This window comes from Verticillium alfalfae, genomic scaffold (assembly GCF_000150825.1).
Source record: "Verticillium alfalfae VaMs.102 supercont1.4 genomic scaffold, whole genome shotgun sequence".
In the NCBI taxonomy this organism is placed as follows: Eukaryota; Fungi; Ascomycota; class Sordariomycetes; order Glomerellales; family Plectosphaerellaceae; genus Verticillium; species Verticillium alfalfae.
The window spans coordinates 1,623,300-1,650,390 of NW_003315035.1; the positions used below are offsets into that span (position 1 = coordinate 1,623,300).

The window sequence follows — 27,091 nt, forward strand, 5'->3', positions numbered from 1 at the left end:
AGGCTTTCGCCGTCCTTCACCCTCTGCAGCATGGTTTCCCAGCCGTCATAGTCGAAAGCATCTCTGAACTTATTCTTCAGCTTGCGCCGATTGAACCGTAAGGCTGACAGGAGCTGAAAGGAGAGTATGGCTTTGTACAGCTCTACGATGCTCTCTTCGGCAGCATCAACGAGCTCTTGTGAGCACGAACCGTGGCTTTTCCGAAACTCTGGCTCAAGAGCCAGGAAGTACTTCAGAGTCCCAGTGACGTAGATGAAGCCGCTGTCATTCATTTCTTTAGCCTTCTGGACGTTCTCCAGCAAGGGAAGGACCAAGATGGTGGCAGCCCAAACAATGGAGACTTCGAAAGACGCCGTCTTGCCCAGCGCTGTGGACACCAGATCTTTACCCCAGGCTATAACGCGAATGCCCTTGTCGAATATTTCACCGACTTTATGATCCTTGTTCCTGAGTTTGAACCTAATCTCTGCATCTTCCATCCGTTGCTTGCCATCTTGGCACAGCCTTTGGACATCGTGGTGTGTCGGATCTTGGTCTTGCGCCGGATCTCCCAGCAATCTTGGTGGCTGATTTTGTCGCTGAACTTCTTGAGCTGCGAGTGTCTGAAAGTCCAACACAAGGCCACTTTCTTCCTCCCGAAGCTTGTCGTATGCTTGCTTCCAAAGAGAACGCGAGTCGCGAGGAGTATCGGGCCCATTTTGTGTGGTCAGATCAGTTAGTAGAGATGATGGTTCGAGATACTTGTGATCCTCCTCGAGTGCTGGATGTTCCCTATTCTTTGAGATGAGTGGTCTTTCAACGTTTGTTTCGGCTGTCGTGGTTTTCCCGGGGGTAATCCAGGGCCTCGTGGTCTTTGAGTTTGACGACGGCGTCTGGGTTAGCTTTGACGCCGAAGCCAGGCGCTCTCGCAGTTTATTAATTAGCCCCATGGCCTATATCAGCGCCAGGGCCGCTTCAAACGGCCTACAGAAGAAGACAAACCGTATATTTGTGTAGCCTCAGATGTGCAATCAAACATTCACAAGAAACATGCCAGAAGCGGGGTCACTTCAGCTTCTTCAGCTCGTTGCTCATGAAGGACAGGCTGAGGTGACTTACCCCCGCGTCTGGACGAATGGGGAATGCTTCTTCCCCCACGCACTCGCGCCAATAGGGCAAAGTGTAAGAAATGCCGTACCGGCATGATATCGCCTCAATCCCTGGCAGCATCAAAATCTTGGGCCTTGAAGAGTAAATTCTACGAATCATTTCGTAATTTCGGATGCTAATTCTTCATTCCTTATTAATAGTCAGCCCAAGGCTTACCTTTGGTTTCGAGAGCCAAATCTTTCAACGACTTCCACTTTCCAAAGCCCCCATCCCCTTCGATAATCGAATTGTCGTTCCCAAGACCACCAGCAGTGTGTTTAATAAGACCCTCTCCCATCAAGAAACGTAGGTACTTTTCAGGCGTCGGCTCTGGGTTGGCTAAAAGATTGGCCTTGTAGGGGTTCAAATCAACGGTCGAAACCTCGATTGGCTTCTGGTCCTCACTCGCCTCCTCCATAATCCTGGCAATCTCTGTGACTGATTTGGTGTCGCCAGCGAGGTGCACCTTCTCAGGAACTTCAGCGGGAGGCAACACCGCCAGAGCAGCGAGGGCGCGTCCCACGTCGTGCATGCTCGTGTAGGACGTCGCCTCGTCCGGGCTGCCCACGGCCTCGTACCTGTTCAGCTTTGTGTGGAAGCCAAACCAGGGCCCGATCGAGTCTTCCAGAAAGAGGCCGGGGAAGACGCGGCAAACGCGTATCTCAGGGATCAGCTCCTCGGCCAGGCGTATGTGGTTCTTCTTGGCATCCCACTCGTCGTGCGCAAAGTCGTGCACGTAGTGATCAACCCCAAACTCGGATGGGAAGTAGAGCTTCACGGAGGATTGCGGCAGGGCGAGAGCAGCTGCTCTTTGAAATGGTGGCCTGTCGCACCGACTCTGGCGGCCAATCAGTATCTACAGCATGTTGATTGCGCGGTGGGACTCACGTGTTGATCAAGACATTGACCCCTTCGAGGGCAGACTTGAGGTTGCCTTCGGAATACAGCCTAATCGTCGCTCCTTTTGATTTGAGGCTGGCGGTTTTCTCTGATTCGTTGCGAGCCAAGACGACCAGCTCGCGGAAGCGCGGGCGGAGTTGGTCTGATAGCAGCGCCTGGACAATCTTGTAGCCAAGATTTCCGGTGCCACCAGCGATGGCTACAGTGGTAGAGCTCATGTTCGTTTGAGGTTTACAGTTGCATTCGTGCTCCAGAAGGTTGGATGGCTACACCGGAATGTGTAGGAGGTCGGAGATGCGGGGTTGGGTTGAGAGGGCGATTGTCAGCGGTAAGCTCAGTCGTCTGACGCAGCTCCAATGGGACGGAGTTCACCCTCTACCGCATGCAGCGAGGTACCCCGCTGGGTGACGCAGATTTCGTGTGCCATGCGGCTTTCTCGATGTTCTGATCCAGCAACACCCAAAAGAGTCCTCGCCTGGGAGAATTGAGGGTGTGTCGAACAATGGAAGTCGATGAAGTACAGCGTACCTATCTTCTTCCCCCTTCGCCTCACCATCGACATGGGGGCCCTGTCAGGCAGCCTGTGACGGGTAGAGTGTAGGCGTTTAACCCACGGCCAAGCTGCAAGCTTGACAGCCATCGACGTCAGGCTGCCATATTGTATTCTGCGTCGGACGCGAAACGTCGGTAGTCGTGCAAGAGATGCCGCGTCCATTAGTCCGAACAATCGATACCATTGGCGAGAAGATGCGCAATCCAGATCCTCCATCTCTGGAACCCATGACGTGCTCGGTGCTGACATCACGCAATGCCTAGATCGGCCAAGGAATTGGCGCCAAGGTGGGGCATGAGCTTGTCTGTACTTGGCTCCTGATGGTCCCTATTCCATGCTGGGTCTAGGCCATACCTCTTCGCTTTCAGGGGTGCTCGGAATGACCGAGCCTTGACAGTTGAAGAGCCTCGTGTTGGAGATTCGTTGCTATCAACAAGCTTCGTCGAAGTAGGAAGGGCACATGGAGTAAATTGACACGCTGGCAAGTGCTTCATTGTGCGTGCTGTTTGCTTGCAAGCGAGACATGTGAACAGAAGCGACGGCATCTGTCGGCGGGCGCCCTTTGACCACGCGGATTAAGCATAAATTTTGCCTCGCTCTTTGGCGCAACCGTTGGAATGAACGACAGGGTGCAGGAGGATGTTTCCTCTCCAGCGCCCCACCCAAGCTTTTTACCAGTCGAACCGTTTCCAGTCAAGATCGCTGCAGACGTCCCCTTCGAATGAGCAACGGTCGTGGTGACGTTGCACGGGATCCTCTTCCACGGAGACCTTAAAACCAACCTGGGCCCAGAGCCTGATTCGCAATCTGGAAAAGCTCTTGTTGCAGATTTCGTTTCTTCCTCTGCCCCCTCAAGGTACCCGATCTTCCAAGTGCGATACTGTCCGCTGTTATTGAAGAACCGACTTCCATTATGGAGACGAAATTGAAGACGACGTCCGACTCAGACCCGGAGCGGGACAGCACAAACGCACCAAAGCAGTCCTCGTGGCTCGCGTCCGCGTTCGGCGGCCCAAACGTTGTCATTGGGCCTCGTATTGAGCCGGTTGCTGCCCACTTGCTGCCGAATCACCAAGAGGGCGACAGTGATGTCGGTTCCGCTGCCGAGATCATGGGGAAGCAAGTTGACGCAGAGGAAGGTAATGGCATCAAGTACAGGACTTGCTCGTGGCAAAAGACGGCTGGTCTTCTCTTTTCCGAGTACATCGTTCTCTCCATCATGAGCTTTCCCTGGTCCTACAGCCTCCTCGGTTTGGTCCCCGGCCTCATCCTGACAGCCGTCGTTGCGAGTCTGGTGCTCTACACGAGTCTGGTGCTGTGGGAATTCTGTCTGAGACACCCCGAAGTGCGCGACGTCTGCGACGTCGGACAAATGATCTTCTGGAACAAGAAGTGGGCTTGGTGGTGGACCGCCATCATGTTCGCTCTCAACAACACCTTCATCCAGGCCCTTCACGTGCTCGTCGGCGGCATCTATCTCAACACCATGACTGAGGCAGACACCATCCACGCTTGCCGCACAGTCGCGTTTGCCGTCGCTGTCACGGTGATCAGCTGGCTTGGCTCCCTGCCTCGCACCTTCAACATGCTCTCCACTCTTGGATTCGCCTCGGCATTCTTCACCTTCATTTCCGTCATCCTGGCGACGGCTTTTGCTGGGGCTCAGGGCAAGCCTGCAGGCTATCCCGAGTTGGGCGAGCCGATAGTCTCGGCTTGGACGCCTTCCACGACGACTCTCGTCACCGGCATGTCGGCCTTCATGAACATGAGCTACACTTTCATCGGGCAGACGACCTTGCCCAGCTTCATCGCTGAGATGCGCGACCCTCGGTATGTCGACTCGAGGTACAAGCCTATGGAGCCTTTTCTAACACAGGTCCTAGCGATTTCCCCAAGGCCCTTTGGGCCTGCACTTGCGCTGAGATTGTCACCTTTAGCATCGTGGGCTCCGTCATTTATGCTTACACCGGCAACCAGTACATGGTAGCGCCGGCCTTTGGCGTGCTGGAGAACGTGTACAAGAAGGTGTCATACTCGTTCATGATTCCAACGATCATTTTCGTCGGCTGCCTCTACGCCTCCGTCACCGGACGCTTCATCTTCTTCCGCATGTTCCACCAGTCGAAACATCTCACGGAGCACACCTTCAAGGGCTGGTTCTACTGGGGGCTGGTCCTTCTCGGAAGCTGGGTGCTCTCCTTCATTATCGCGGAGGTCATCCCCTTCTTCTCCTCCTGTAAGTCAATCGTCCCCTCTGTCGTGCTTTCGGAGGTTCTGACTGGTCCAAGTGCTCTCCGTCATGTCGTCGCTCTTCAATTGCTGGTTCGGCTTCATCTTCTGGGGCCTGGCCTACTTCCGCATGCGAAACGCCGATATCAAGCATGGCGTGCCGCGCCGAAAGATTTTGGACAAGCTTTCCGTGGCGCTCAACGCTGTCATCATTTTGACTGGCTTCTTGTATCTCACTTTGGGCACCTATGTGAGTGTTCAGGGCATCATTGATCAGTTTGAAGCTGGGACAGTAGGAGGTGTGTTCAGCTGCAAGAGCAACGGCCTTTAGGTCTCCGGTTGGTACTATATGCACTAAGAAGAGAATGACTCCTCTGCATGGAGAGTGGGAGCTTGAGCTTCTCTAACGATTTCATGACCTGATCACAATTGTTTCTCGTCCGCCGTCCGCGAGACTTTGCATGGTTTTCACACACGAACAACAGCATTTGCCGGACCCTTGATCGTGATTGACAACATTGGTAAAAAGAAGAAGACAATGCAGCCATCTTCTACTCAAATATGAAGCCCTCAAAAGATTGCGTCGCCTATTTTGCCCTTTTTCAGTCACCCTGACGAACAAAAAGCGAACCCGAGAGCTGGCGTTCAGAAAGTTTATGACTCTTCTCGAGCGAACGATCATTTTGCCTTGAATCAGTTTACGAACATGTGCTTGAGCCCAGTGATGGTTTCTCTGAAGCCGGGAACCTCCATTGGATTGATATCCAAGTCTGAGGGGCCCAGAAATAGACCGTCCTTCTCCTCCCAGGGGTCGCACATTTCCCCGAACTTGAATTGCAAAGCTAGCTCCTTGCCCGTGGGACCCCAAAGCGTCTCCCAGGACTCAGCGGAGCACGGCACGTAGACAGCACGCTTCCCGGTGATCTCGCCCCAGACTTCGTTCATTTGTTGGAATGTCCACTTCTCCAAAGCGACGTTGGTGTACTTTCCAAAAGTCGCGGCACCCTTGGCCAGGACCTGTCTTGTCCAAAGGCCAGGCGTCACGGTCATGTCACCTGACAGCAGGACCTTCGCATCTGGGCGCGACGGAATAATCTGGACGTAGGTACCAGATCCAGGAGGCTACTTGTAGTTAGCAATTTATTGCTCACAGCTGTTGCATGTCATTCCTAGACAGCGACAAAGATCGCGACTCACAAACTCAGTGGGCTTGAGCATGGGATACCAGACAAGGTTCTGTGGATAATAACCAAAGTAGAGGTAAGTAGTTTTCGCCGCAAGCCCAGGGAGCTCCTTTTGAATCCGCTCATCGACATTGGCCTTGTAGTCCATATGCGGCGTCACCAGTTCGCCCTTGAAAACGCGCTTTGCGCTGGGTGTGGTGGACCAAAGATAGTGCTCAAGAGAGGGCGTTCTGGCAGCAGCCCTGGCTATTTTCATGCCCTGTTCTTCCTCGAGTATTCCGGCCTCATCCTGCGTCTTGCCACTAAAGAGATGCTCCCACCAGTTTGTGACTGCATAGATCGCGGAAACGCCCTCGAACGCCTTGACGAGAGACTCTTCGTCATCGAAGCTGGCCTGAACTACCTCGATACCCTCGCTAGCAAGTTTTTTTGCTGCGTCACTCTTGGGGTTTCGTGTAATGGCACGAACTCTCCAGTTGGATGCGTTCTTCATGACGTTGATGACGCCTCCACCTTGGATGCCTGTGGCGCCGGTTACGGCAAGGATCTTGGTTGACATGATGGATGTTGTTATGCTTGGGATATGGTTTGTGAGAACAAGATCTTGGAAAGTTTTGGAAACATATGTAGTCCAACTGACAGTTATGCAAAGTGAGGATTTCAGAAATATGGAAGGATCTCTACATGAAATCCAATGGTACACGAGGAAGATCGAAGGCTGCTGCAGCTGGCGATCCACGTTCTACCCCTATCCATCACATTATGCATTGTCAACCTTCACGCGATTCCCGGACAACTGGAACTAAGGAGCAACTTTTTGAAAGAGACAGAAAGAGTGGGCTTCCAAGCCTTCCACCGACGGTATCGTACGTTGGTGGCCAATGCATGTCCAGAGTCGAAAACCAGGGATATGGTGAATTCCGCCAGACAAGCATTGGAGCGCTTGGCTGCCACCGGCCGGAAAAGTCACCCTCTGTCCCAGTCGACCCACCTGGCAAAACACCGCATGATCGCTCCACTGTTGCGCTGCCTGTCTCGTCGATAGAACCGAGTACCTTGTGAAACCGAAAAGACATCAAGATGTTACTGATCAAGACAGTTCTTGTTGGAAGTTTTGAATTATAACTGTAGTGAATTGTATGGCTAGTGTTCAGCGCCTCGATCCCAGGAGCATTACACTAGCTCGGGCCATTTTGTGCCGGCTCGGCACGGCCCTGCGCCGAGGTATCCTGCGGAAGCGGGCCCAAAGTGAAGATAATCTCCCCGGGGAGCCTGACACCGTGAGGTTCTTCTCCACCGCATGAAACTTGGCCGTGGGTCAGCACGACATGAACGCACATCAATGCAACCTTCATCACGCAAGCGTCAGTAGGTCCCAAGCCACCAAGAGTAAAAATATTTCCCGTGAGATGCTCTTTTCGTATTTTGTTCCGTGGTGTGATTCCTGTCTCCTTCAAATCCCGAAGCTTGGCCGCGCAGCAAAAGCTATCGACTCGTCGAGGTGATAGCGATGTTACGAAAGTCGAGTCAAAGGCTTACTGGGAGGTCCCTCCAGTGCATCCTTGAGACCGCTCTTCTCTCCGTGGATGTAGGAAAACCACGGCTCGAATGCCAGCGTGTTGCGATACGACACATCGCCACCTTTATACTCTGGAAGATCGTAGTAAAAGTGCTTGTCGTGCGCAACCTCAACAAGCTGCCCCGTCTTTTCGTTAGATTCATCCTTGATGAAGACATCGTAGGCCTCAATTAATGTGGGCATCAGTGTCAAACTACCCAACCCGTTAGCGCCATTGACTTCAGATGCAGAACAAACGTTAAGGAAGCTAGCTCACTGCTCTGGTTGAAACGCTTCGGAGAAGTTCGGCATAGCCGGCGTATCGACTGCTCCAGGCATAACGCAGTTGATAGTAATATTTTCCTTGAGCTTGAGAGGTGCTGCCATTGTGCGAGTCCAATGGTGTACAGCTGCCTTGGCCGAGCTGTACTCTGGGAACGTCGAGCCCGTGTGAAGCCCAATCATGCTACCCGTGATGACAATTTTGCCGCCTGGCGTTTCATTATGGCGCATAAAATGTGTCGCAAGCGTCGTGCCATAGATAACGCCCTTGAAGTGTGTGTCGGTGCAAGTCGTATTGGGCTCCGGCGGGATGTCATCAATCGATGCATCGCGGCGACGAAAGTTGTATTTTGAGTCTTCATCGACACCACCAGCGTTGGCGATGAAAATATCCAAGCGCCCCCATGTATCCCAAACCACTTTGAATAGGTTGGCTTGCGATGCGTACGAGGCAACATCGGTCCGAACGAAGATGACTGTTCTGCCTGTTGGATCGATTGATGCTGCTGTTGCTTGTCCTTCGGGTCGCCGACCGGTTATGACTACTCTGTAACCATTATCGTGCAGGTGTTTGGCTACTGCCAAGCCAATACCGCTCTGAAGGACCGTCAGATCAGAGACTTTTCTGTGTTTCAGAACCGCTCGGACTGGGTGAACACCACAAATGTCCTAGGAAGTACATACAGTTGAGCCGGTAACGATAGCCACCTTCTCATGATCTTTAAGTAATGATCCCATGCTTCAGACGAGCTTATGAAAATAATCTCTTGGTTGAAAGTTGTCAATAACGAGTGAGCGTCTGTGTGCTGTGCGCGGATCGATGTAGCGGTTCGAGTGAGACCAGGCAAAAGCATTCAGGGGCTACCAACAGCAACATCACAGAAGGCGATGTGGGAGATACACGGGAATAAAACCAAGAGCCATCTTTCGTAGAGGAAGAAAACGTCTGATCCCGAGGTATTTGGGCCCCCTGTTCATAGCCAAGGCTTCCCTGTCTGTCAAACGGTACCCCGTCTTGCCCGTGTTAACCATGGTTGCTGCTAGCTACGAGGAGGCTGCCAAGTGGCGATCTTGGTGCGATAGCAAACATACCTGGTGGTTTCACTCGTACCACTTCGTTGCATCTGCTCCTTCTCTTGACCCTAACTCGGGAATTCGGATTACTGGCCCCATCATGACTCTGCCATGCCCGCACAATCGGGATGCTAAGGTGGCCCCTTCGTTACCAAGCGGGCGGGGCCTTTTCTTGGGCATCCACATTTAGGAACTTTGGGTCGAGTCTGCACGAGAGCCAAATCGGAGCCGCTTGAATGGTTAGCTAACCGTGGCGGACCTTGTCTCTTCGTCTTCCCGCTGTAGAATATGAGAAAAGTGTAAAACATGACGGAGTACGTGAGTTTTCTGGTATATACAGGTTTCTTTGCGTCTATGCCTACATGGTTCATACACTTTACAATCCCTCTTTGAACAGTTCGTCGAAACGAGCACATCAGCTGCCTTAAAGGAGAGTCTTTCTACCATGCTGGTCAGCCTGACGAAGCAGCACTCCGTTGTCACTGGTCGCAGTCATCATGGCGACCGCTGAGAGCATGCCTGTGGCGCTTGAGTCCGCGATACCAATAGAAAACGGAAAGCAGAGAGGTCTGATAGCCGCTTCAACATTCTGCCTGCTTATAACCAGCTTCATGGTGGCTCTTCGACTCATCGCCAAGAAGAAATCGAAAAAGGCACTCAACGCCAGTGATGCTTGCATTCTTGTAGCACTGGTCAGTATTGACACGGACTTTCTTTGAAAAGAAAATGCTTGCTATATTGCATCCAGCTCACTGTTCATGTTTGCAGTTCTTCAATACCGCACTACATGCCGATGTCTTCATCATGGTTGTGCATGGAGGATTTGGATTCCATGTCCAGGACATTGCCATGCGCTTTGGTCCAGACGTCCTTACAGTCTTTTTCAAGGTTTGCAGCCTCTCAATGTCGATTTCCCCCTATCTTACTGACGCTGCCAGTGCATCATGGTGTTTGCACTGCTTTGGAACGCAACGACCTGTTTTACGAAGCTCTCGGTCCTCCTCATGTACATGAGCATTTTCCCCGTACGCCGCGTAATACTCCCATGCAAAATACTCGCAGTCTTCATCATCCTCTGGAACACCGGCGGTATCCTCGGCGGCGTCCTCGTTTGCCGCCCATTCGCCATGAATTGGGACCAGACGATCCCCGGCGGCAAGTGTGGCAATCAGCCCATGTATTACATGGCACTGGGGGTCATCAACATTCTCGTCGAGGTCACTATGCTTGCCCTGCCACTCCCAGTGCTCTATAACCTGCAGATGCCCACGCGCAAGAAGGTTGTCATAATCAGCATGTTCAGCGTCGGTTTTGCCACGTGCGCCATCACAATCTATCGACAGGCCACGCTGCCCGATCTCCAATTCGCCGATATGACACATAGCGGTGCTGTTGCGACGCTTCTGTCGGGCCTGGAGCCATCTGTCGCTCTGGCGCTCGCGTGTGTGCCCTTCCTTCGGCCGTTATTCGGAGGCGTATTCAGCTCATCGCAGAAGGGGTCGAGCTATGCTAACGTGAAGCCAAAGACGGAAAGCTATAAGAAGGGCAGCAAGCGCAGCGGGAATCGGGACTTTGAAGAGCTTCAGGATGATGCGTCGGAGATCCAGCTTCGCCCTGTCATGCCGGTGAGGGGATACCTTGGTTGTATCTGGACCGTACAGCAGCATCGAGGAGCTTGAAGGGACTTAAAGGGGGGATGGGTATCACTGTGGAGCGGCAGTGGGAGGTTGACACTAGCGAGGATGGCGACGCAGCCCATCGCGGTTGAGCTGTTTTCTCAAACGCATGAGTGTTTTTGGTATTGAGCTTCCAACTCTATCATCAAGATTTTTATCATCAAGATTTTGATCAAGCGTTCGTGGACAAGGCAGGTTTTGGGAAGAAAAAGCAGGTCACGCTCGATGGTGACGCATCAGCACATTGACCCAAACAGCCTCAATTCGTTCTTCATCAACTCCCATAGTCCTAGTAATAAGAAAAGAAAGTACATCGCTTTCAACATGCTTCGTACACTACTCAAAAGAGACAAACTTCTCCCCATACTGCTCGGCAAACTTCTTGTACCTGTCCAGGTAGGCCTGATGCCTGTCGCGGAAGCCCTGTGCCGTCTTCATCTCCTCCCGCCCAACCTGGTGCCGGTGCGCCGCGTCCGGCCCGTCCGCCACGCGCAACGAAGCGTGAATACGTCCACATCTCCGGCAGCGCGTGTGCTGCGTGAGGCCCTGGCCGCCGTAAATCTGCATGCACTCGTCGATGATGCGGGGCGGCAAGCTCGGGGGACGAGAATCTTTGCTCTGGGGCAATGGCGCGCTTGCCGGCCTTGTTGCGAGCAGGTTCATCGTGTCGGCGGCGTTTAGGACGACGAAGGCGCGCGGCCTCGACCCGAGGGCATCTGGGCGACGCGCTCAATGTTGGAGTCAAAGTCGCCGATGAAGCGGGCGCGCGGCTTTTTGCGCGGGTCGATGCAGCGCACGAGGGGCGAGCTCGTAGGCGCGCTCGCACTGGCCGATGAGGCGCATGCAGTGGTGGATGCGGCCGGGCCCCGAGGCGGCCCTGGGCGATCTCAAAGGCGCGGCCCTCGCCGAGGATGACGTTGCCCACGGGCACGCGAACGTTGTCGTACTTGTACTCGCCGTGGCCCTCGGGGGCGTGGTCGTAGCCCATGATGGTGAGGTTGCGCACCTGCGTGATGCCGGGCGTGTCGCAGGGGACGATGAGCATGGAGTGGCGGCGCCACTTGTCCGGGTGGTCGGGCGCCGTGCAGCCCATGAGGATGTAGAAGGAGAGCTCCTTGTTCCAGAGGCAGTTTCCGTACAGCTTGCGGCCGTTGATGACATACTCATCGCCGTCGCGGCGGATGGAGATGCCAATCTGGGTGGCGTCCGAAGAGGCCACGTCGGGTTCGGTCATGGAGTAGGCTGAGGAGGCCGTACCATCGAGAAGAGGCTGAAGCCACTTCGCCTTCTGCTCGGGAGAGCAGTACTTTGCGAGGAGCTCGATGTTGCCCGTCTCGGGAGCGTGGCAGTTCATCGTCTGGGCGGCCCAGTAGCAGCGGCCCATGATCTCAGCGCAGCACGAGTATTCGAGATTTGTGAGACCCGGGCTCTCTTTGAAGTGGTTTGGCAGGGAAAAGATTGAATAGACCGCGTTCCTTCGCTCGCTCGCGGAGCTCATGAATCAGAGGTGGTGTCGTCCATCGTTTGCCCTCGAGCTGTGCCTTCATGACTTGTTCGCGGGGAATGTATTCGTTCTCTGACCCAGTCGAACACATCCTGAATCTTTTCAATGGCCCAGAGGGACCAGCTTGGCCCTTGACCCATGGGGGGGATCCGGCTGAAGGCAGGGCCCTCGAGATTTGGTGCTGTGTGGGATGTGACATGACGCCGCTTCGTTTATCAGGGTTAGGGTATCGTTGGGCTGCAGATAGACAGTAACAAGGCGGACAGTCGAGAAGGCGGAATAAACAAAGATGAATAGCGTTTATGCTATGTCGTACAAAGATTGAAGGAGCATATCATCGAGAGCAGGTGATGGGCACACATAGGAATAATAACAGAAAGCTTCGGCTGGAAGTCTTGTTCCTCTCCGCAGACTGCCGCGGCATTACGACTCCACCTCCCCACTTCCCCTCAACGTACCCCGGCCTCCAACCGGGGCGACTTCTGGTCGGCGGATCCTTGAGGATTCCTCAATGAGGAAGATGGCTCGAGGTTGGTTGGGGTAATTGGGGGCCTTGGAACGGACCTCGGGCATGCGGGGAAATTGTCAGAGGCTAGAAGCTAGAAGCCAGAAGCCAGAAGCCATTTGTTTGTTGGAGTCACTTTTGCATGTACAGGCGGTTGGCAGTGATCAATGGCATTGTATCTAGGCACATACTGGGCTCGTCGGGCCCTGTGGCCAGCACCAACTCATGGGATGATCTTGGCCTTGCGGAACCGGTCCAGCGTCGTCCACCACGAGGTCTTGGTATCAATCTCCTCCTTTGCAGACCCCCACATCTCGTGGCACTTGCTCAGGTCCATCTGTCGATCAAAGTCGAGCATGGTGATGATGAAGTAGGCGAAAGGCCCGAAACTGCGATCATTGCCCACCCTCCCACTGACAAGGTCGTATTTCTCTTCAAGCGCCTTCCAGTCGTCAAAGTGATCCGCGAGATACTGGGCCGGCTGCGGCCCTGAGCCGCCCTTGGGCGGTGCTGTGCCCTTGAGGCCAAAGTACTCGCAGATGATGGGCCACTTCTCGCTCCAGGACGATGGCTGAGAGTTGTCCGTCGCATTGTACCGCTGCTCGGCCGTCGTCTCCGGGTGCAGCGACGCGTAGATGCAGACCCTGGCCACAATGTCCTGGTTGCTCTCATTGCTGAGGTTGCGCCACGACCGCTCCGTGCCCGGAAACGGGACCTCGGCGCCCTTGCCTTGGAGTTCGGCGTAGAGCGCCAGGTACGTGCCGACCGTCTGCGCGAGGCAGTAGATATTGTTGTTGGGCACGAAGCCGATGATGTTGTCTGGGATCACCTCGCACCAGGTCCACGACTTGCCCTTGGCCATCTCGACGAGCATGTCCGTCTGGTCGTAGTAAAACATCTGCGAGGCGTACGGCTCGGGGATGCGAGGCAAAGACTCTCGCAGGGGCAGGTCATTTTTAAAGGGAAAGTTTTCGTCGAGAAGGTGCACGCCGTATGCCTTGGTCCCGGTCGGCAGGACAACGAATTTGAGATTCTGGGACAGATTCTCGACGGCGGAGACGGCGCGCTTGATGAGTTCCTTGTTGATCTCACACTCTTTCGCCGGATCGGTGTCCATGATGTAGGCTACGTGTTTCTCGTATCAACATGGCGCCGGTCCTTGTTGATGGCTGTGTGTTTTTTCTTATGACCCCCCAAAGAAGTAGACATGGCTGATGTTGGCAATATTCTTGCCTTGGCCCTGAGGTCTGCTTCGAACCCGTCTTGCCTTTCGAGGTCAAGATGTCGACGCGCTGGCGATCTGGAGCTTCTCCGATTTTGGCCAGAACGCGGCATCGGGGTCCAGTGGTCGATTCGTCAGGGCCGTGACCGAGGCAAAGGTGTCTTTGGACGGGTACCCCTCGAGCAGGGCATTTGTGATGGACCAGCCAGTGATGCCGCTGGCGCCTGTGGATTTTAGTTAGGACTGGCCTAGTGAGCCTGCAGCATGGAGGCGGGACGTGACGAACCATAGATGAGAGCGTGATTCTTCGTCATGGTGTCTGTCAAATTGGCTCGTACGGAAAGAGATGCAAATCGGAAGCAAGATCTAGGCGTCCTGTCTCGATTGGTGAAGCGAGAGCACGTCTCTGCCGCGCCCTGCAGAGACAGACTGCCTTGATGTAGCAGCATCCTTTCTGTGCTCCCTGTGGATGTGAAGCTCGGGTGTCGGGTCAAAGGCCGTCCCGCGTGAACATGGCGGGGCCAATGTTGCGTACCTTACTAGGGTAGGGATCGGGTATCAAGACGCAGGATGTCGACACCAGTTCGCTACTCAGGAACAACCTACCCTGTTTGCGTGAGAGCTTGCTGCGGATGAGCCTGAGGGCTCATGTGCAGCAGCCCGATGCAAGACACCACATCCACAGCAACAGTCGCAGGCAACTTGTCGCATGGTTGATGACGCTGTTCCTATTGACCTCATCAAAATGATGGGACGAGCCGCTGCACCCCGTAAGCCAGGGCTTCACGAATGACCGCCAAACCCAAACCTCTGTGGGACGAGTGAAGAGGAGGTGCTCGCCTCAACGACATCCAAACCATGTCGCCTCGAACGACATCCAAACAATAGCGTCACTTGTTCGAACGCCGCGAATGGCCAACAGCTTGTCGAGTCGTCCCTCACATTACTGTTGGCGGACGCAAGAGAAATCTCGAGTCAGGCCGAGTTCGCTGTTTCTTCCCACCACCTAGGGCCCTGGGTGGTCCAGGTACTGCATTTCCCCGCGCGGTACGTACCTCCATCGCCTGCCAGGCAACACCTGGAAAATCTTACCCTGACGAGCATGCTTCGCTCTGTTGAGAAATGCTTGCATGGGATCAAGGACAGCTCACCTCCGCCAAGCCTCACAAGCTGGCGGCAGTGGCAGTGGCAGTCGAACAGCCTGGCCCAAGCTGGCCACACCACCCCTCCTGACTCCGGTCAGACAACCAGTGTCGACAAAGGCACCTCACTCGTCTGGAAATGCACTTCCCGCAGGCCACATCCGAAGCGTTCGCGTCGCTCCGTCCACGCCCACGCCAGATGGCGGTTCGCCATCTCGGATACTCACATGCGATACTCGGGACATTAGCCCAACTCTCAAACGATGCACGACAGATCGAATCATGTCTACCCTGCATATCCTAGATTTGTTCTGTCCCAAAACGGGGGCTGCGGTGCTCCATACATCGCGCGCCGAGTGACCGGACCTCCTAGAATAGAGTCCGCTATATGTACACTTTGTCCCGGCTTCTTGTGCCATCCGTCCTCCCACTCACTTTGCATTGTTGTTCCTTGTTCGCGATACCCAAAACACCCAAGGCCGTGCTTCCGACCCTCGACATCATGGCGCCTTCAGCAGAGTCCAGTGGAACCGGTGTAAGTGCCCAGCCAAACGGCCATCAGACGAATGGCCATACCAACGGCACCTCCCATGGCACAGGCACCGCCAACGGTGTCAACGGCCACGATAATGGAGATCTATACCAAGACTTTGCCTACCCTCCAGTCGTCGAGGATGGAACGCCCTACAGGGTTCTGAAGCAGTATCATTCCAAACCTACAAAGCTGCGTGTGGCTTGCATCGGTGCTGGCGCCTCGGGACTATGTTTGGCATACAAGATGGAGAAGCAGATGGTCCCCGACAGCTGGGAGCTGACCCTCTTCGAGAAGAATCCTCACTTCGGCGGCACATGGTACGAGAACACGTGAGTTTATTCACGGCCCGAATGTTCAGCTTCGCGCTAACAACAAGACGAAAGATATCCCGGTGTTGCCTGCGACGTAGGTGCCAGACGACGAATCCCCCTCTACCCTCTTGCTGTCTAACGGTACCTCCAGATCCCGTCTCATCTGTACACCTTCTCCTGGGACCCCAAGCCCGACTGGTCACACTACTTTGCCTACGGCGACGAGATCCAGCGCTACTTTGAAGACTTTGCCGAGCGCAACAGGTCGAAGCGCTATATGAAGCTCAACACCAAGGTCGTCGAGGCCCGCTGGGACGAGCCCAAGGGCCTCTGGAACCTGACGCTCGAGGACCAGCGGACCAAGGCCTCCTGGCAGGACTGGTGCCACGTCCTCGTCAACGGCACCGGCATCCTCAACAACTGGAAATGGCCCGATGTCGAGGGCCTGCACGACTTTGCCGGCCCCAAAATGCATTCGGCGGCCTGGGACCACGCGGTCGATTTCGAGGGCAAGACGATCGGCGTCATCGGCACCGGTAGCACGAGCGTTCAGATTGTGCCGGCGCTGCAGAAAGTCGCCGGGACAAACCTCAAGGTCTTTATGCGTTCGTCGACGTGGATTTCGCCCCCCTTCGGAGGCGGCGTCCTCGAGACGGATCTGCGGAAGGACAAGGAGGGTGCGCAGCCGGGCAAGAGGCAGTACACGTTTACCGAGGAGGACAAACAAAAGTTCCGCGACGACCCGGAGTATCACCTCATGTTCCGCAAGAGGATAGAGGCTGAGATCAACTCCCTCTTCGGCATGTACCAGCAGGGCTCCGAGCTCTCGGATCAGTTCCGCCAGGTCATCAAGGACGAGATGGAGAGGCGCATCGGGCCTGGTAACGAGGAGCTGAAGAAGTTCATCATTCCCGACTGGGCTCCCGGCTGTCGTCGCATCTCGCCTGGTGACGGGTACCTCGAGGCCCTGGTGCAGCCGAATGTGAAGCCAGTGTTTGGAGGTATCAAGCAGATTGTGCCCGAGGGCATCATCACCGCGGACGGCGAAACGCACAAGATTGACATCCTCGTGTGCGCGACTGGCTTCAACGTCGCCTTCAGACCAGCCTTCAAACTCGTCAACGGAACCGGCAAGACGCTGAACGAAGACTGGGGCGACAGCGTCAACCTCTACATGGGTGTGTCAGCGCCGCGGTTCCCCAACTACTACACCATTGTGGTAAGTCGAAGTTTTGCAGTGCCTTTATCTATCCTGAGACTGATGATTTATAGGGCCCGGGTGCAACATGGTCCTCGGGCACGCTGTTGCCCTCTATCGAGACGACAATCGAGTACGCAATCCAGATGATGAAGAAGATTCAGCACGAGAACATCCGCTCCATAGATGTCAAGCAAGACGCCCTCGACGACATTTATGCCCATTTTGACGAGTTCCACAAGACAACAGTCTTCAAAGAGAGCTGTAGGAGTTGGTTCAAGGACGGCAAGATCAAGAACCGCATCTACCTGTGGCCTGGCTGCGTAAGTCCTTCGTGTCGTTCACCCAACTGATGTTTCAATCGCTAATGTAGCTCAAGACAATCCACTTCCTCAAATCGATCAAGACTCCACGATTCGAGGACTATAATATTCGGTACCGTTACGCCAATAGGTTCGCGTTCCTTGGCGACGGCGAGATCAAGGCGAATACGACCAAGAATGTCCTTGGTTTAAGCACATATGTTCGGGATCATGATCACGACTGGAACGTTGATTGATTCCCCTGTGCTTGTGTGCGAATTTGCATAGTATGGCTGGCGTTACACCGACGGATTGTACGCAAGGCGACGAGTCCATGTTGTTATCAGGGCAGAGGACGAAGTCGCATTCTTGTGTGCGTATATCATTTGAGAGAAACAGCATTCTGCATAGATTCTTATTCATCCTATGGTCTGAAGTGATGAAATGAGTTGATAGTGCTTGTCCGGGCTGGATCATGAATTTATGGCAGGATCGACAGGGACCGTTGGCTAAGGGCCACCCAACGCGGGTGCAACGTGCTCACAACATCGTGCTCCCGATTTTCCAATGTCTAGTAAAAACTGTTTAGGAAATATCAGGCGATGATTCAGGCCACTGACTCAACGTGGCTGCCACGCTGCGAACGGCAGTCTGGGACTGACCATAAGCCGCCATCTTTGGTTGCCGCAAGTGGCGTTGGCGGGGTCCTGGACTGGTTTGGCGCTTTGATGGCCATAGTTTCTGACCTGATTCGGCCGGGTTGGTACTGTGTCTCGTGGTCCACTAAGCCGACGACATGCTAGCCTTTTTATGACCTTCACCAAGATAGTCCCAGCACGTCGTCGCGCGAACCGGCAAGCTGTCCCTAGTCTCATGTCGTGAAAGTACCACATGTTAGGCTCGCTTAAGACCTGTGCCTTGCGCGGGCAGCTGGATTTGGCCTGATTTCAGAATCATGGATTGGGTACAACTAGTCCCTGTATGCTGCTGGTCTCGAACAATTGACCTAATACTCCGAGCATGTGCTGCACTGTTTCGTCACAGTGCAATGCATACGGATGTGCAAGTACTGAGAAACGCCGATCAAATTGATGCCTCGCCCATGTCGTGCGAACGCGAGCAGACCCAAGGTTGCATGACACGGGTTGGCGTCGTATTCGATTCCTACGCGTGTCATGGATCCAGCCAGTTGGGCCTTTCCCGAGTCATTATATCTGGGGTCCAACGCGGGGTTGCTGCGCATGCTTCCCCATGATGGCGTCTGATTCGTTTTCCTCACAACCCCGCCCCTGTGCTCCGGCTATTTCTCCAACAACTGGGACTAGCCGGGGCAATAGCTCTGGAGCCGCGGAAACTGCTCGTGTGGAGATGAGACTTGATTGGCCTCTCCTTCTGATGCGTCTCGAGAAGACGACACTTGGGCGTCCTTTAGCGGTAATGCGGCGTCTCGGTCGTGGTCACAGGGGATGACAGGGGTGGCGGCCGTCGCGAAGGCGGCCTAGGCGTTGTTGAAGGGGTCCTAGACATGCCGTAGATACATGGCGTGCGCGTGACCCTTGCCAGCACGCCTGGGCCAAGGGGAGCAAGATGTTGAGAATCCGGGGAAAGTGGAATCTGGGGCAGAAAATCCGGGGTGGTTCTGGGAGCGCGCGCTCCGATTCGAGTCGTGAGGCGACTGCTGGGGTGTTGTAGTAACCAACATGGGCTCCTGTTCAAGAGATCGGCTGTGTAGTATTTGAGGTCTTGAGCTCGATTCGAGGTTCACGGTAGTGGCCGTCAGAACGCCCTATACGAAGGGGTTCTAGTGCGCCATCCGTCGGGTTCGGCCTGGAGTGAGAGCCCGCTGTGTATGGGTTTCTCCGCATCTTGCTAGCCAACAAAGAGCGACATATGGCAAGTAGGGTAAACGGGCTTGACAAAAGACCCCGCCTGCAACTGATCCCCTTAGGCTGGCACGATGGACGAGTATGATCTCATGTTCGTGGAGGGGCATGATGGGAGTCGGCCACAAGGGGTTGAGGAGTAGCGCAATGCCCAATGACCCATGGATTCCAACACTGCCAGGTGCCACCCTCTTCTCTTCCATTGTACCTTCCCCGTCCCAGCTTCAGACTGCCGCGCCTGCACACCAAAGCTCCTGCACTAGTCCGAGCTGCTTGCCTGCACGCCAGGTGCTGCTTCTGGCCCAGATTGTGGGGCTTTGCCTCAAGACCTAGACCCCAGCCAGGTCCTGTTCCAGTTCTGTTGGGCTGAGACCTTGAAACATACTCCCTCATCTTTTCCTCCCCTGCGCGAAGCTTCCACTCATCTACTACATCCGCGAGAGCCTTCTTGGATCGATTTGTTATTCGATGAACCCTGGTTTCTCAACGGCTATTCAAGTAGACTTCGCAACAAAACCCAGCTCCTGATCGTTTCTCCATCTGCTGTCGTTTGCCGCTTCGTCAAGGCCTATCACATCGTTCCTGGCTTCATCATGGCCAACCATAATGAGACCAAGTCTGCCTCCGAGGAGACTACTGGCGTGACCTCTCAGGAGAATGTCTCGCCTCGAAATGCCGCCCCCCGATCCAGTTCCAATAAGCAGCAGATTCGCCACAGAGCTTCAGTTGCCTGTGCGTCGTGCCGCGAGCGTCGAATCCGCTGTGTCGTTCCCAAGGGTGACAATGAATGTACTCAGTGCAAACGTTCCGGAACTGATTGTGTCATTAAGAATGATGACGAAAGGCGACGGTACGCTTCTCTTGTTCTCAGGCGTCTCAGACAATGCCATCGAACTGACCCATTCCATGCAGACCCATCTCGAAAGCCTACATGTCGTCACTCTCGGAACGGATCGCCTTGCTCGAAGGTCTTCTCGAGCAGAAAGGCGTTGAACCGCCACCGGCGGCTCATCCACCAAAAACTCGACATGAAGGGCAGAGTAAATCCTCAGAAGAACAGGTCAAGGATGCCCACAACCAAACGCAGCCCCCCGCACAGCCCTCAACAACATATTCGCCTTTGCCAGAGGTGCCTTCACCCCCCGATTCAGCCAATGAGGAGTTCTCCATCCAGGAGAGCGACCAGCAGGCGGCGAGTCAAAATGGCAATTCTTCCTCGTACTCCATTCCGCCGCCCCCCGGCGTCAAAGAAACATCGCCTTTCCGTATGCTAGACCCAAGACAAGAGGACATGGTTCATCGACTTCTCTCTACCAAGGGCAATTTGTCCTTCGATCAGCTCTCTGGACGCATCCGGTTCTTCGGCCCTACCGCCAACAGTCACGTCTACACAGACACACAAGACCATCTCGACGCCCGCGAGCCCCCTGAACAAGTCCGTCGTGCTGAGCGCATCATCCGCTCGCTCTCTGCTGAGACGCATGCTTACCTTATGGACAACTTCTGGGGCTACTACAACTCGGTTCTCAACATTATCCATCAAGAGGCCTTTGAGGCCGACCGTGATGCGCAAAGCCCACGATTTTACTCAAGTTTCTTGCACATTGCTATACTCGCCATGGGCTTCAGATTCGCCGACTTTGGCCGAGACGACATGCGACGCATTACTATAGGCAGCCGCGAAAGCACCCTCCATCGCGAGGCAAAGTATATGCTCGACATTGAACTTGAGCGTCCCGGAGGTATCCCGAGCGTCCAGGCCCTCCTGCTGCTAGGAGACCTGGAGTGCGGTGTCGGCAGAGATAACACAGGCTGGATGTATTCGGGCATGGCCAATCGATTGGCTTTCGACATTGGCCTTCATCTCGACTGCCGCGACAATGGTATCAGTGATATCGAGATAGATATCCGGCACATGGCCATGCGGGCTTGCGTCATCTACGACAAGTACTGGGCTCTATTTCTGGGGCGACCTACGAGCATCAAGAACCAAGACATTGGCATGGATCTCCTATCCAAACACTTTTCCCAACTCTCGTCCATGTTACAGGATGGTACATCGACACCGGACAAGAAGTCCACTGGTATTGAAATTTATGAGCAGCTCATCGAATTGATGGAGCTTGCTGGCCGTATCGTGGAGACTCGCGAAAACAATCGAGTCTCTAGCAGCCGCAACGCCAACATCTCTCCGGATCAGCAGGGCATCGCAGATGCTTCGGGCGTCGGCGCCGACGCCGAGGACAATGCATACCTGCACGTCATCAATCTTGACCGCCAGCTACAGAACTGGTACCGCCGCTTGCCCGACCACTTGCAATGGAAGCCTGCCAATATCAAGACGGCACCCTACAGTTTCTTTCTTCTGCATCAGCAGTACCATGTCTCAATGATTCTCCTCCACCGTCCCTGGGCCAAGTACGGGGCATCTGGCGATGGCGCCAGCACCGGGTCCCATCCTTCACCAGAGGCTCATGCGCCCCAAACACCACATGATCGGGCAGGGCTCCCCTTCGAAGCTATCAACCCTGCTACTGACCCTCATGTACTGGGTCTGGGCATGGGTGATCCGCATTCCATGGTGGACGACAGTCGCACCTCGCTCTCGCGAAGCATTTGTACTCAGCAGGCCATTCGCGTAGCTCGCATCTTCTGGCAGCACCGTCAGCGTTTCGACGGGACGAAGATCTTCGTCACAGGAATACAGCATGCGGGCACGGCTGCCACAGCCCTCATCGCCGCCCTAGCGCACAACGCCAACCCCACTGACCGATCGACCTATCTCGGCTACCTCGAGATTCTTGCCTGTGCCGTTTCTGACATGTCCCATACCTACCACCCAGCTGCACGCATGGACACGCTGCTGCAGGCTGTTCTCGCCCAATTGAGGCCGGAAGCTGAAGCTCAGCAGATGGATCCGTGGTCCGGACCATCAATCCCCGCCCGGCGCGACTCCACTGCTCTTGCCGATGCCATCGCTCCGGCTTCCAAGCGGAGACGGCCTCCGGGCTCCCGGCGTGCCAGCGAGTTCACACGCCCGCCGCCTCCGTTTTTCGCCCCGGGGCCGACGCAGCCTACGCCTCCGCAAAGCAGCCATTCTTATGGGGCACGCCATTACTCCAATCAGTTGGATCCAGCCATGTATACGCTAAGCAGCACGACTGACACGTCGCATCCGGGATTTAGTCTCGATTTTTTGTCGGGCAGCGCAATCGACAATGATGGCGATGAAACTAACAGACCTGCGGACGATTACGTCGTTGTGCCGCCACAATCGGACGCATGGTCTCTCACAGGAGTCAGCGGCGGTGATGGCGGCAACGCCATCTGGAACGCCGGGCCTGCAGGATTGAGTGCCAGTTCTGTGCTCGGCGGCGGCGTCGCCCCAAGCATGCTCTCGCATGGCCTCTACAGTGGATCGAGAGGTGAGACAGACGGCCTCAGAGGGTCTATGGCAAGCGTAGGAGAGAAAGGTCTTGACGACGGCAAGCCGAGAGAAGCGGCAGGGATGGACTGGATGGACAGCGAGGGCGGCCTGGACGCGCTTAGTCCTGTGAGCTTGAGCGGGCTCGTGAACAGTGTCACGGCGGACAAGACGAGAGGGACTGATGTTGAAAGTGGTGGACCGGCACGGAATCATGACTTGGATTTCTTCAGCTTCTGACAGTGTAGCAATTTTCTCATTTTGGATCTTTCGTAGCCTTTTAGTTTGGTGTTGGTGTTTGGATTTTCCTTGTCTGAGAATGTGGAAGGAAGGCATAAGCCCGCTCAACGGAATTGTCTGCTCTCCTTGATGTCTTATCAGCGTTCAGATGGTCATGCAAACCAAGTCATGTAATGTCATCACGTGAATCATTTCATGCTTGCTCAACTACCCTGAGCTCTCATTGTATCGTGAAGCGCCGTCTGCAACGAGAGCGCGCCTTGCATGCACTGCTCATGTCTGAGGCCCAGGAACGCGATGCAGTCGGCGACTTCTTCCATCTGCATGATCCGCTGCAGCCGGCGTACCGGGCGATATCGTTGGCGAAGGGGCGAGTTCGCGGCGGCGGACAATGGCCTGTTGCACGAGCGGGGTCTCGACGTTAGCCGGACAGATATCGGTTGACGCGGATTCCCGCCGGGCATTCGTGTTGGCCTCCGGCCCGCCTGAGGCCGAAGGACCCCCTTCTTGGCCCTCGTGTTAGGCCCTTTGGCGAGGTTGTTGGGCGGGGGGCCAAGAGGCCGTACAATGAAAGCGACCTTGACCGATTCCGGCCGCGGGCCGCCACGGGGGGCCGAGGTCCTTCCTGGGGCGAGGCATGGGGCGCAACTTCGGCGCCGTTTGCAAGCCCCCCCACCACCGTGGAAGGTTCGACGTCGAGGACACGGGCGAACTCGGCCTCGTCGATCTCGTGCGTGGCGCCGGCCGGAGCCCGCCGATGCCGGCGTTGTTGATGGCGACGTCGAGGCGTCGGAAGCAGCGGACCGTTTCGGCGATGCCGCGGTCGACCTCGGACGGCTTCTGGACGTCGAGGTCGAGGGCCAGAATTTCGAGGGCCGGGTGCTGGGCTTGCAGGGCTGCATTCGCCTTGGCGAGGAGGGGGCCGTTGATGTCGGCCAGGGCGAGGCGCGTGATGCCGTACTTGGCGAAGGCGAGGGCCGTGTATTGACCGATGCCTGTTGTGGTGTCAGCGATGTGATGTCTCGCTGGCTCGACAGAGAGAGAGAGAAGCGGCGTACCTGATGCTGCACCTGTGATGAACGCGGCTCCTCTCAGCAGAGTGGTGGTCATCGCAATGGTAGGGAGGTGAAGACAGGTATCGAGGTGATCAAATCAGATTATGAGCATGTCGTATGAATGGCGGTGCCGGATAACTTGTACGGCATTTCCAAGGAAAGCGGCACGACACGACCCCCGAAGGTCGCGGGGAGGATTTGAGAGGTATAGGTAGGCATGTTCAGCGGCAAGCGGGTGTCGATGTCCTGTAAAGGAACGGTCTGGGTGAGCTTCCCAGCAAGTGGGTCCTGTCCGCTAGAGCTCCCCTGGATCGAGGAAGAAGTTTCCCCGAAGGGGTGTCGAGAAGCTGGTGTCTTTCTCCAGCTTCCCCAACGGCATCTGGCCACCGAATGGGCTGGCTTCTGTCACACGTGGTGCGATCTCTGTGTTTAGCCTGTGGGGAATCCTGGGTCTGAGTATTGAAGTTATGCCGAAATGACTTTTTGGTGCTGGTGTAAGCACGGAGATGGGTTTCCGCCTAGGTGACCCAAGACGCGAGACGCTGTTGGGTGGCCATCTCTTCTAGCAAGGCCTCCATGGAAGCAGATGTTGGAAATTTCTTTCCTATTGAGCGGTGTACAATTCCATCTACCGCTCTCAGTAAAGTTGGACTGTAGGAGTGACAGATTGCCTAGGTAGTAACCTAGGTACCCAAGAGTGAGGATGGAGACCAAGAAGAACTCAATCAGCGCCTGCCACAGGCATCGGGTAAGATTATGTCAGCGTGCTACCCCGCCTGATCCACCAGGCGAAAGGCGCTTGGGGAGCTGAAGCTGCCCGCATTCAGGGCCATTGCCGGCCTGTCGTTTACTGGCTCACCGACATGCTCGACCGAGCATAGCTACGTCGAAAAAGAACAACACAGCCGCTGCAGATCTGAATCACCTGCACCTTCGAATCGCCTCGTTTGCATTGCGTCCTTACAGTAGCCTGCCACTTAAGTTATACAGGTTTCGACGACCAGTTTCGACATGAGGACCGTCGCCAAAACAGCGGCAGTCTGACGTCAATCCACTTCAACCCCTCCACGATGTCTCTAATACCATACCACCCCCAAGAGGGTCGCGAGATCGTTCTGTGAGTCGCTTCAGGCTCCTTCGAATCATCTGCTGCATTCTTGCTGATTTTTTTGTGAAATAGACGCCACCGGAATGCCATTGTCGTTCGCGATCCCGCCTCCCAAAGACTCGCCATCCGAAGCGTCACCGAATGCCCGACCTGCCACCAGCCATTGCGCCCATCGTCCCCAGACCGCCATGGTTTCGAGGCATCCTCGCAGCAGGACTCATACGTTGATCCAGGCTATTTTCGCATGTTGCGTGCTGGGCACGGCGAACCAGAAGCCAGCGAACCCCCGTCTAGTCCCATTCGACGCCTGATCCGTCCTGTTCTGCCACAAGCTCAGCCGGCCGCTTTTGAAGAAGTTGACGATGCCGAGTTCGTATCCAGCACCCCCCGTGTGCAGCAAGGTAGCCGCATTCGCCGGGAGGCTTTCAGTCCGAACTATTTCAATACATTCTTCGTCGAGGAGCGGGAGCTAGGACGTGGCGGCAAGGGAGTCGTGCTGCTGGTCCGCCACGAGATTGATGGTTGCCATCTGGGTATGCTCGTCGCTCAGGAATGACTCTCGTCAAGCCCGAGGTGCTAACCCCCACAGGACACTTTGCATGCAAGCGCGTGCCGGTCGGAGACGACCATGCTTGGCTAGAGAAAGTTCTCATCGAGGTCGAGCTCTTGGCGAAGCTCTCTCATCCCAATCTCGTGTCCTACCGACACGTCTGGCTCGAAGATGTCAAGCTTATCCGGTTCGGACCCAGCGTTGCCTGTGCCTTTATCCTGCAGCAGTACTGCAACGGCGGCGATCTTCTCAACTACATCAACGGAGACCAACCGAAGCAGACCACGAAGGAAGAGCTCAAAGCGCGCCTGCGGAGGAGGTCCAAGGGCCAGTCTGAGCGAGCTCCAGTCTCACAACGGCATCTCTCTTTTGAGGAGATTTATTCCCTGTTCAGGGATGTGACGTCCGGTCTTTCATATCTCCACGCGGCCAACTACATCCACCGCGACCTCAAGCCGAGCAATTGTCTCTTACATAGGGAGGGAGGCAATCTGATCTGTCTGATCAGCGATTTCGGAGAGGTTCAGCCCGGAGGACAAGTGCGGAATTCCACGGGCTCCACCGGCACCATCTCCTATTGCGCACCCGAAGTCCTGAAGAAGGACCATGCAACGGGCTTCTACGGCAACTTCACCACCAAATCCGATATCTTTTCCCTCGGCATGATTCTGTACTTTATGTGTTTTGGCCGCCTACCCTATCAGAACGCCAATACAATCAACGAGGAGCTGGAGGACATTGATGAACTGCGTGCCGAAATAACCGATTGGCAGGGCTTCCAGGATGAACGGAGAGAACGTCCTGATCTACCACCGAAGCTTTACCAGCTCCTCAAGAGGCTTCTCGCCCTGGACCCCGTACAACGACCCAGCGCCAACGAAGTTCTTGCTGCCATGAAGGGAGAGACAATATTGGATGGCATCCCCCCTGGACGTAGTTCAAGCCCTTCTATGGGCCTGCCTGGCCGTAGGGTTCAGAACCTCGATTCCCCGATGCCACCAAACACCCCGGTCCCAGGTTTGTGAATCGATCGCATCATGGACAAGATGAGATGCCGAGTGGCTAAAATTCTTCGACAGATCCACAAAAGTCGCAGTCCTTCGACAGATCCACACGCCGACCCAGTGTTCTCGCGTCCATCGAAACAAGCGATGTTGTTCAACCTCGCCCTAGGCTGCAGAACGGATTCCGCCGTGATAGCACCAGCCCTTCAAGGCAACGTGCTCAACCGATAGTCTCTTCACCCTCACGAGAGGATTTCCCCCCCATGACACCAGAACCTACCTCATCCGAGGGAACTGCCTCAAGAAGACCGTCCATATCCGCCATACCTCCTCTGCTAATGGCACCCCCAACAACATGGAGGGGCGACATTCAACACAAGCTCGTGCTTGCTGGGCATTACGGTTCTCAACTGGGCGGCCTCAGTGAGGTGTCGGCGCCGCTCCTTCTTCGCCTGGGAATTTTCTTCGGCAAGCTGGCCACACTCGCCCGACCCTGCTGCCCTACATGTTCAACCCCTGGATCG

At 55.2% G+C, this 27,091-nt stretch overlaps 11 protein-coding genes across 11 annotated transcripts in view; 5 read left to right on the forward strand and 6 right to left on the reverse strand.

The window, feature by feature from the left end:
* VDBG_03954 (ankyrin repeat-containing protein) overlaps nt 1-929 on the reverse strand; it is a gene marked incomplete at both ends in the record, with an annotated part of 3,104 nt that extends 2,175 nt beyond the window's left edge. Inside the window, one exon of the mRNA XM_003005955.1 lies at nt 5-929. Coding sequence (XP_003006001.1) covers nt 5-929 — 925 coding nt within the window. The remainder of the gene's footprint in view (nt 1-4) is intronic.
* A 115-nt stretch (nt 930-1,044) lies between these two features.
* Nucleotides 1,045-2,290, reverse strand: VDBG_03955 (isoflavone reductase family protein; the record flags this gene model as incomplete). The annotated part of the gene is made up of 3 exons (XM_003005956.1): nt 1,045-1,199; nt 1,306-1,964; nt 2,017-2,290. 3 exons carry the CDS (start codon nt 2,244-2,246, stop codon nt 1,045-1,047), a joined length of 1,044 nt encoding a protein of 347 aa, XP_003006002.1.
* Nucleotides 2,291-3,494: 1,204 nt separating this feature from the next.
* VDBG_03956 (conserved hypothetical protein) lies at nt 3,495-5,229 on the forward strand (the record flags this gene model as incomplete). Its single annotated transcript, XM_003005957.1, has 3 exons — nt 3,495-4,411; nt 4,465-4,817; nt 4,870-5,229. 3 exons carry the CDS (start codon nt 3,495-3,497, stop codon nt 5,139-5,141), a joined length of 1,542 nt encoding a protein of 513 aa, XP_003006003.1.
* Nucleotides 5,230-5,503: 274 nt separating this feature from the next.
* VDBG_03957 (NMRAL1 protein) lies at nt 5,504-6,553 on the reverse strand (the record flags this gene model as incomplete). Its single annotated transcript, XM_003005958.1, has 2 exons — nt 5,504-5,932; nt 6,008-6,553. 2 exons carry the CDS (start codon nt 6,551-6,553, stop codon nt 5,504-5,506), a joined length of 975 nt encoding a protein of 324 aa, XP_003006004.1.
* An 894-nt stretch (nt 6,554-7,447) lies between these two features.
* On the reverse strand, nt 7,448-8,572 carry VDBG_03958 (conserved hypothetical protein; the record flags this gene model as incomplete). Its single annotated transcript, XM_003005959.1, has 4 exons — nt 7,448-7,479; nt 7,534-7,766; nt 7,830-8,431; nt 8,519-8,572. 4 exons carry the CDS (start codon nt 8,570-8,572, stop codon nt 7,448-7,450), a joined length of 921 nt encoding a protein of 306 aa, XP_003006005.1.
* Nucleotides 8,573-9,405: 833 nt separating this feature from the next.
* On the forward strand, nt 9,406-10,587 carry VDBG_03959 (integral membrane protein; the record flags this gene model as incomplete). Its single annotated transcript, XM_003005960.1, has 3 exons — nt 9,406-9,600; nt 9,677-9,796; nt 9,847-10,587. The coding sequence occupies 3 exons, from the start codon at nt 9,406-9,408 to the stop codon at nt 10,585-10,587; spliced, it is 1,056 nt and encodes a 351-aa protein (XP_003006006.1).
* A 337-nt stretch (nt 10,588-10,924) lies between these two features.
* VDBG_03960 (acyl-CoA dehydrogenase family member 10) lies at nt 10,925-12,082 on the reverse strand (the record flags this gene model as incomplete). The annotated part of the gene is made up of 1 exon (XM_003005961.1): nt 10,925-12,082. The coding sequence occupies one exon, from the start codon at nt 12,080-12,082 to the stop codon at nt 10,925-10,927; it is 1,158 nt and encodes a 385-aa protein (XP_003006007.1).
* Nucleotides 12,083-12,816: 734 nt separating this feature from the next.
* Nucleotides 12,817-14,129, reverse strand: VDBG_03961 (SirQ; the record flags this gene model as incomplete). The annotated part of the gene is made up of 2 exons (XM_003005962.1): nt 12,817-13,718; nt 14,102-14,129. 2 exons carry the CDS (start codon nt 14,127-14,129, stop codon nt 12,817-12,819), a joined length of 930 nt encoding a protein of 309 aa, XP_003006008.1.
* Nucleotides 14,130-15,459: 1,330 nt separating this feature from the next.
* Nucleotides 15,460-17,560, forward strand: VDBG_03962 (4-hydroxyacetophenone monooxygenase; the record flags this gene model as incomplete). The annotated part of the gene is made up of 5 exons (XM_003005963.1): nt 15,460-15,821; nt 15,876-15,897; nt 15,955-17,022; nt 17,076-17,324; nt 17,375-17,560. 5 exons carry the CDS (start codon nt 15,460-15,462, stop codon nt 17,558-17,560), a joined length of 1,887 nt encoding a protein of 628 aa, XP_003006009.1.
* Nucleotides 17,561-19,779: 2,219 nt separating this feature from the next.
* On the forward strand, nt 19,780-23,912 carry VDBG_03963 (nitrogen assimilation transcription factor nit-4; the record flags this gene model as incomplete). The annotated part of the gene is made up of 4 exons (XM_003005964.1): nt 19,780-20,036; nt 20,099-22,739; nt 23,087-23,270; nt 23,374-23,912. 4 exons carry the CDS (start codon nt 19,780-19,782, stop codon nt 23,910-23,912), a joined length of 3,621 nt encoding a protein of 1,206 aa, XP_003006010.1.
* Nucleotides 23,913-24,975: 1,063 nt separating this feature from the next.
* Nucleotides 24,976-26,588, forward strand: VDBG_03964 (calcium-dependent protein kinase; the record flags this gene model as incomplete). Its single annotated transcript, XM_003005965.1, has 3 exons — nt 24,976-25,022; nt 25,086-25,546; nt 25,603-26,588. The coding sequence occupies 3 exons, from the start codon at nt 24,976-24,978 to the stop codon at nt 26,586-26,588; spliced, it is 1,494 nt and encodes a 497-aa protein (XP_003006011.1).
* Between the last annotated feature and the right edge of the window lie 503 nt (nt 26,589-27,091).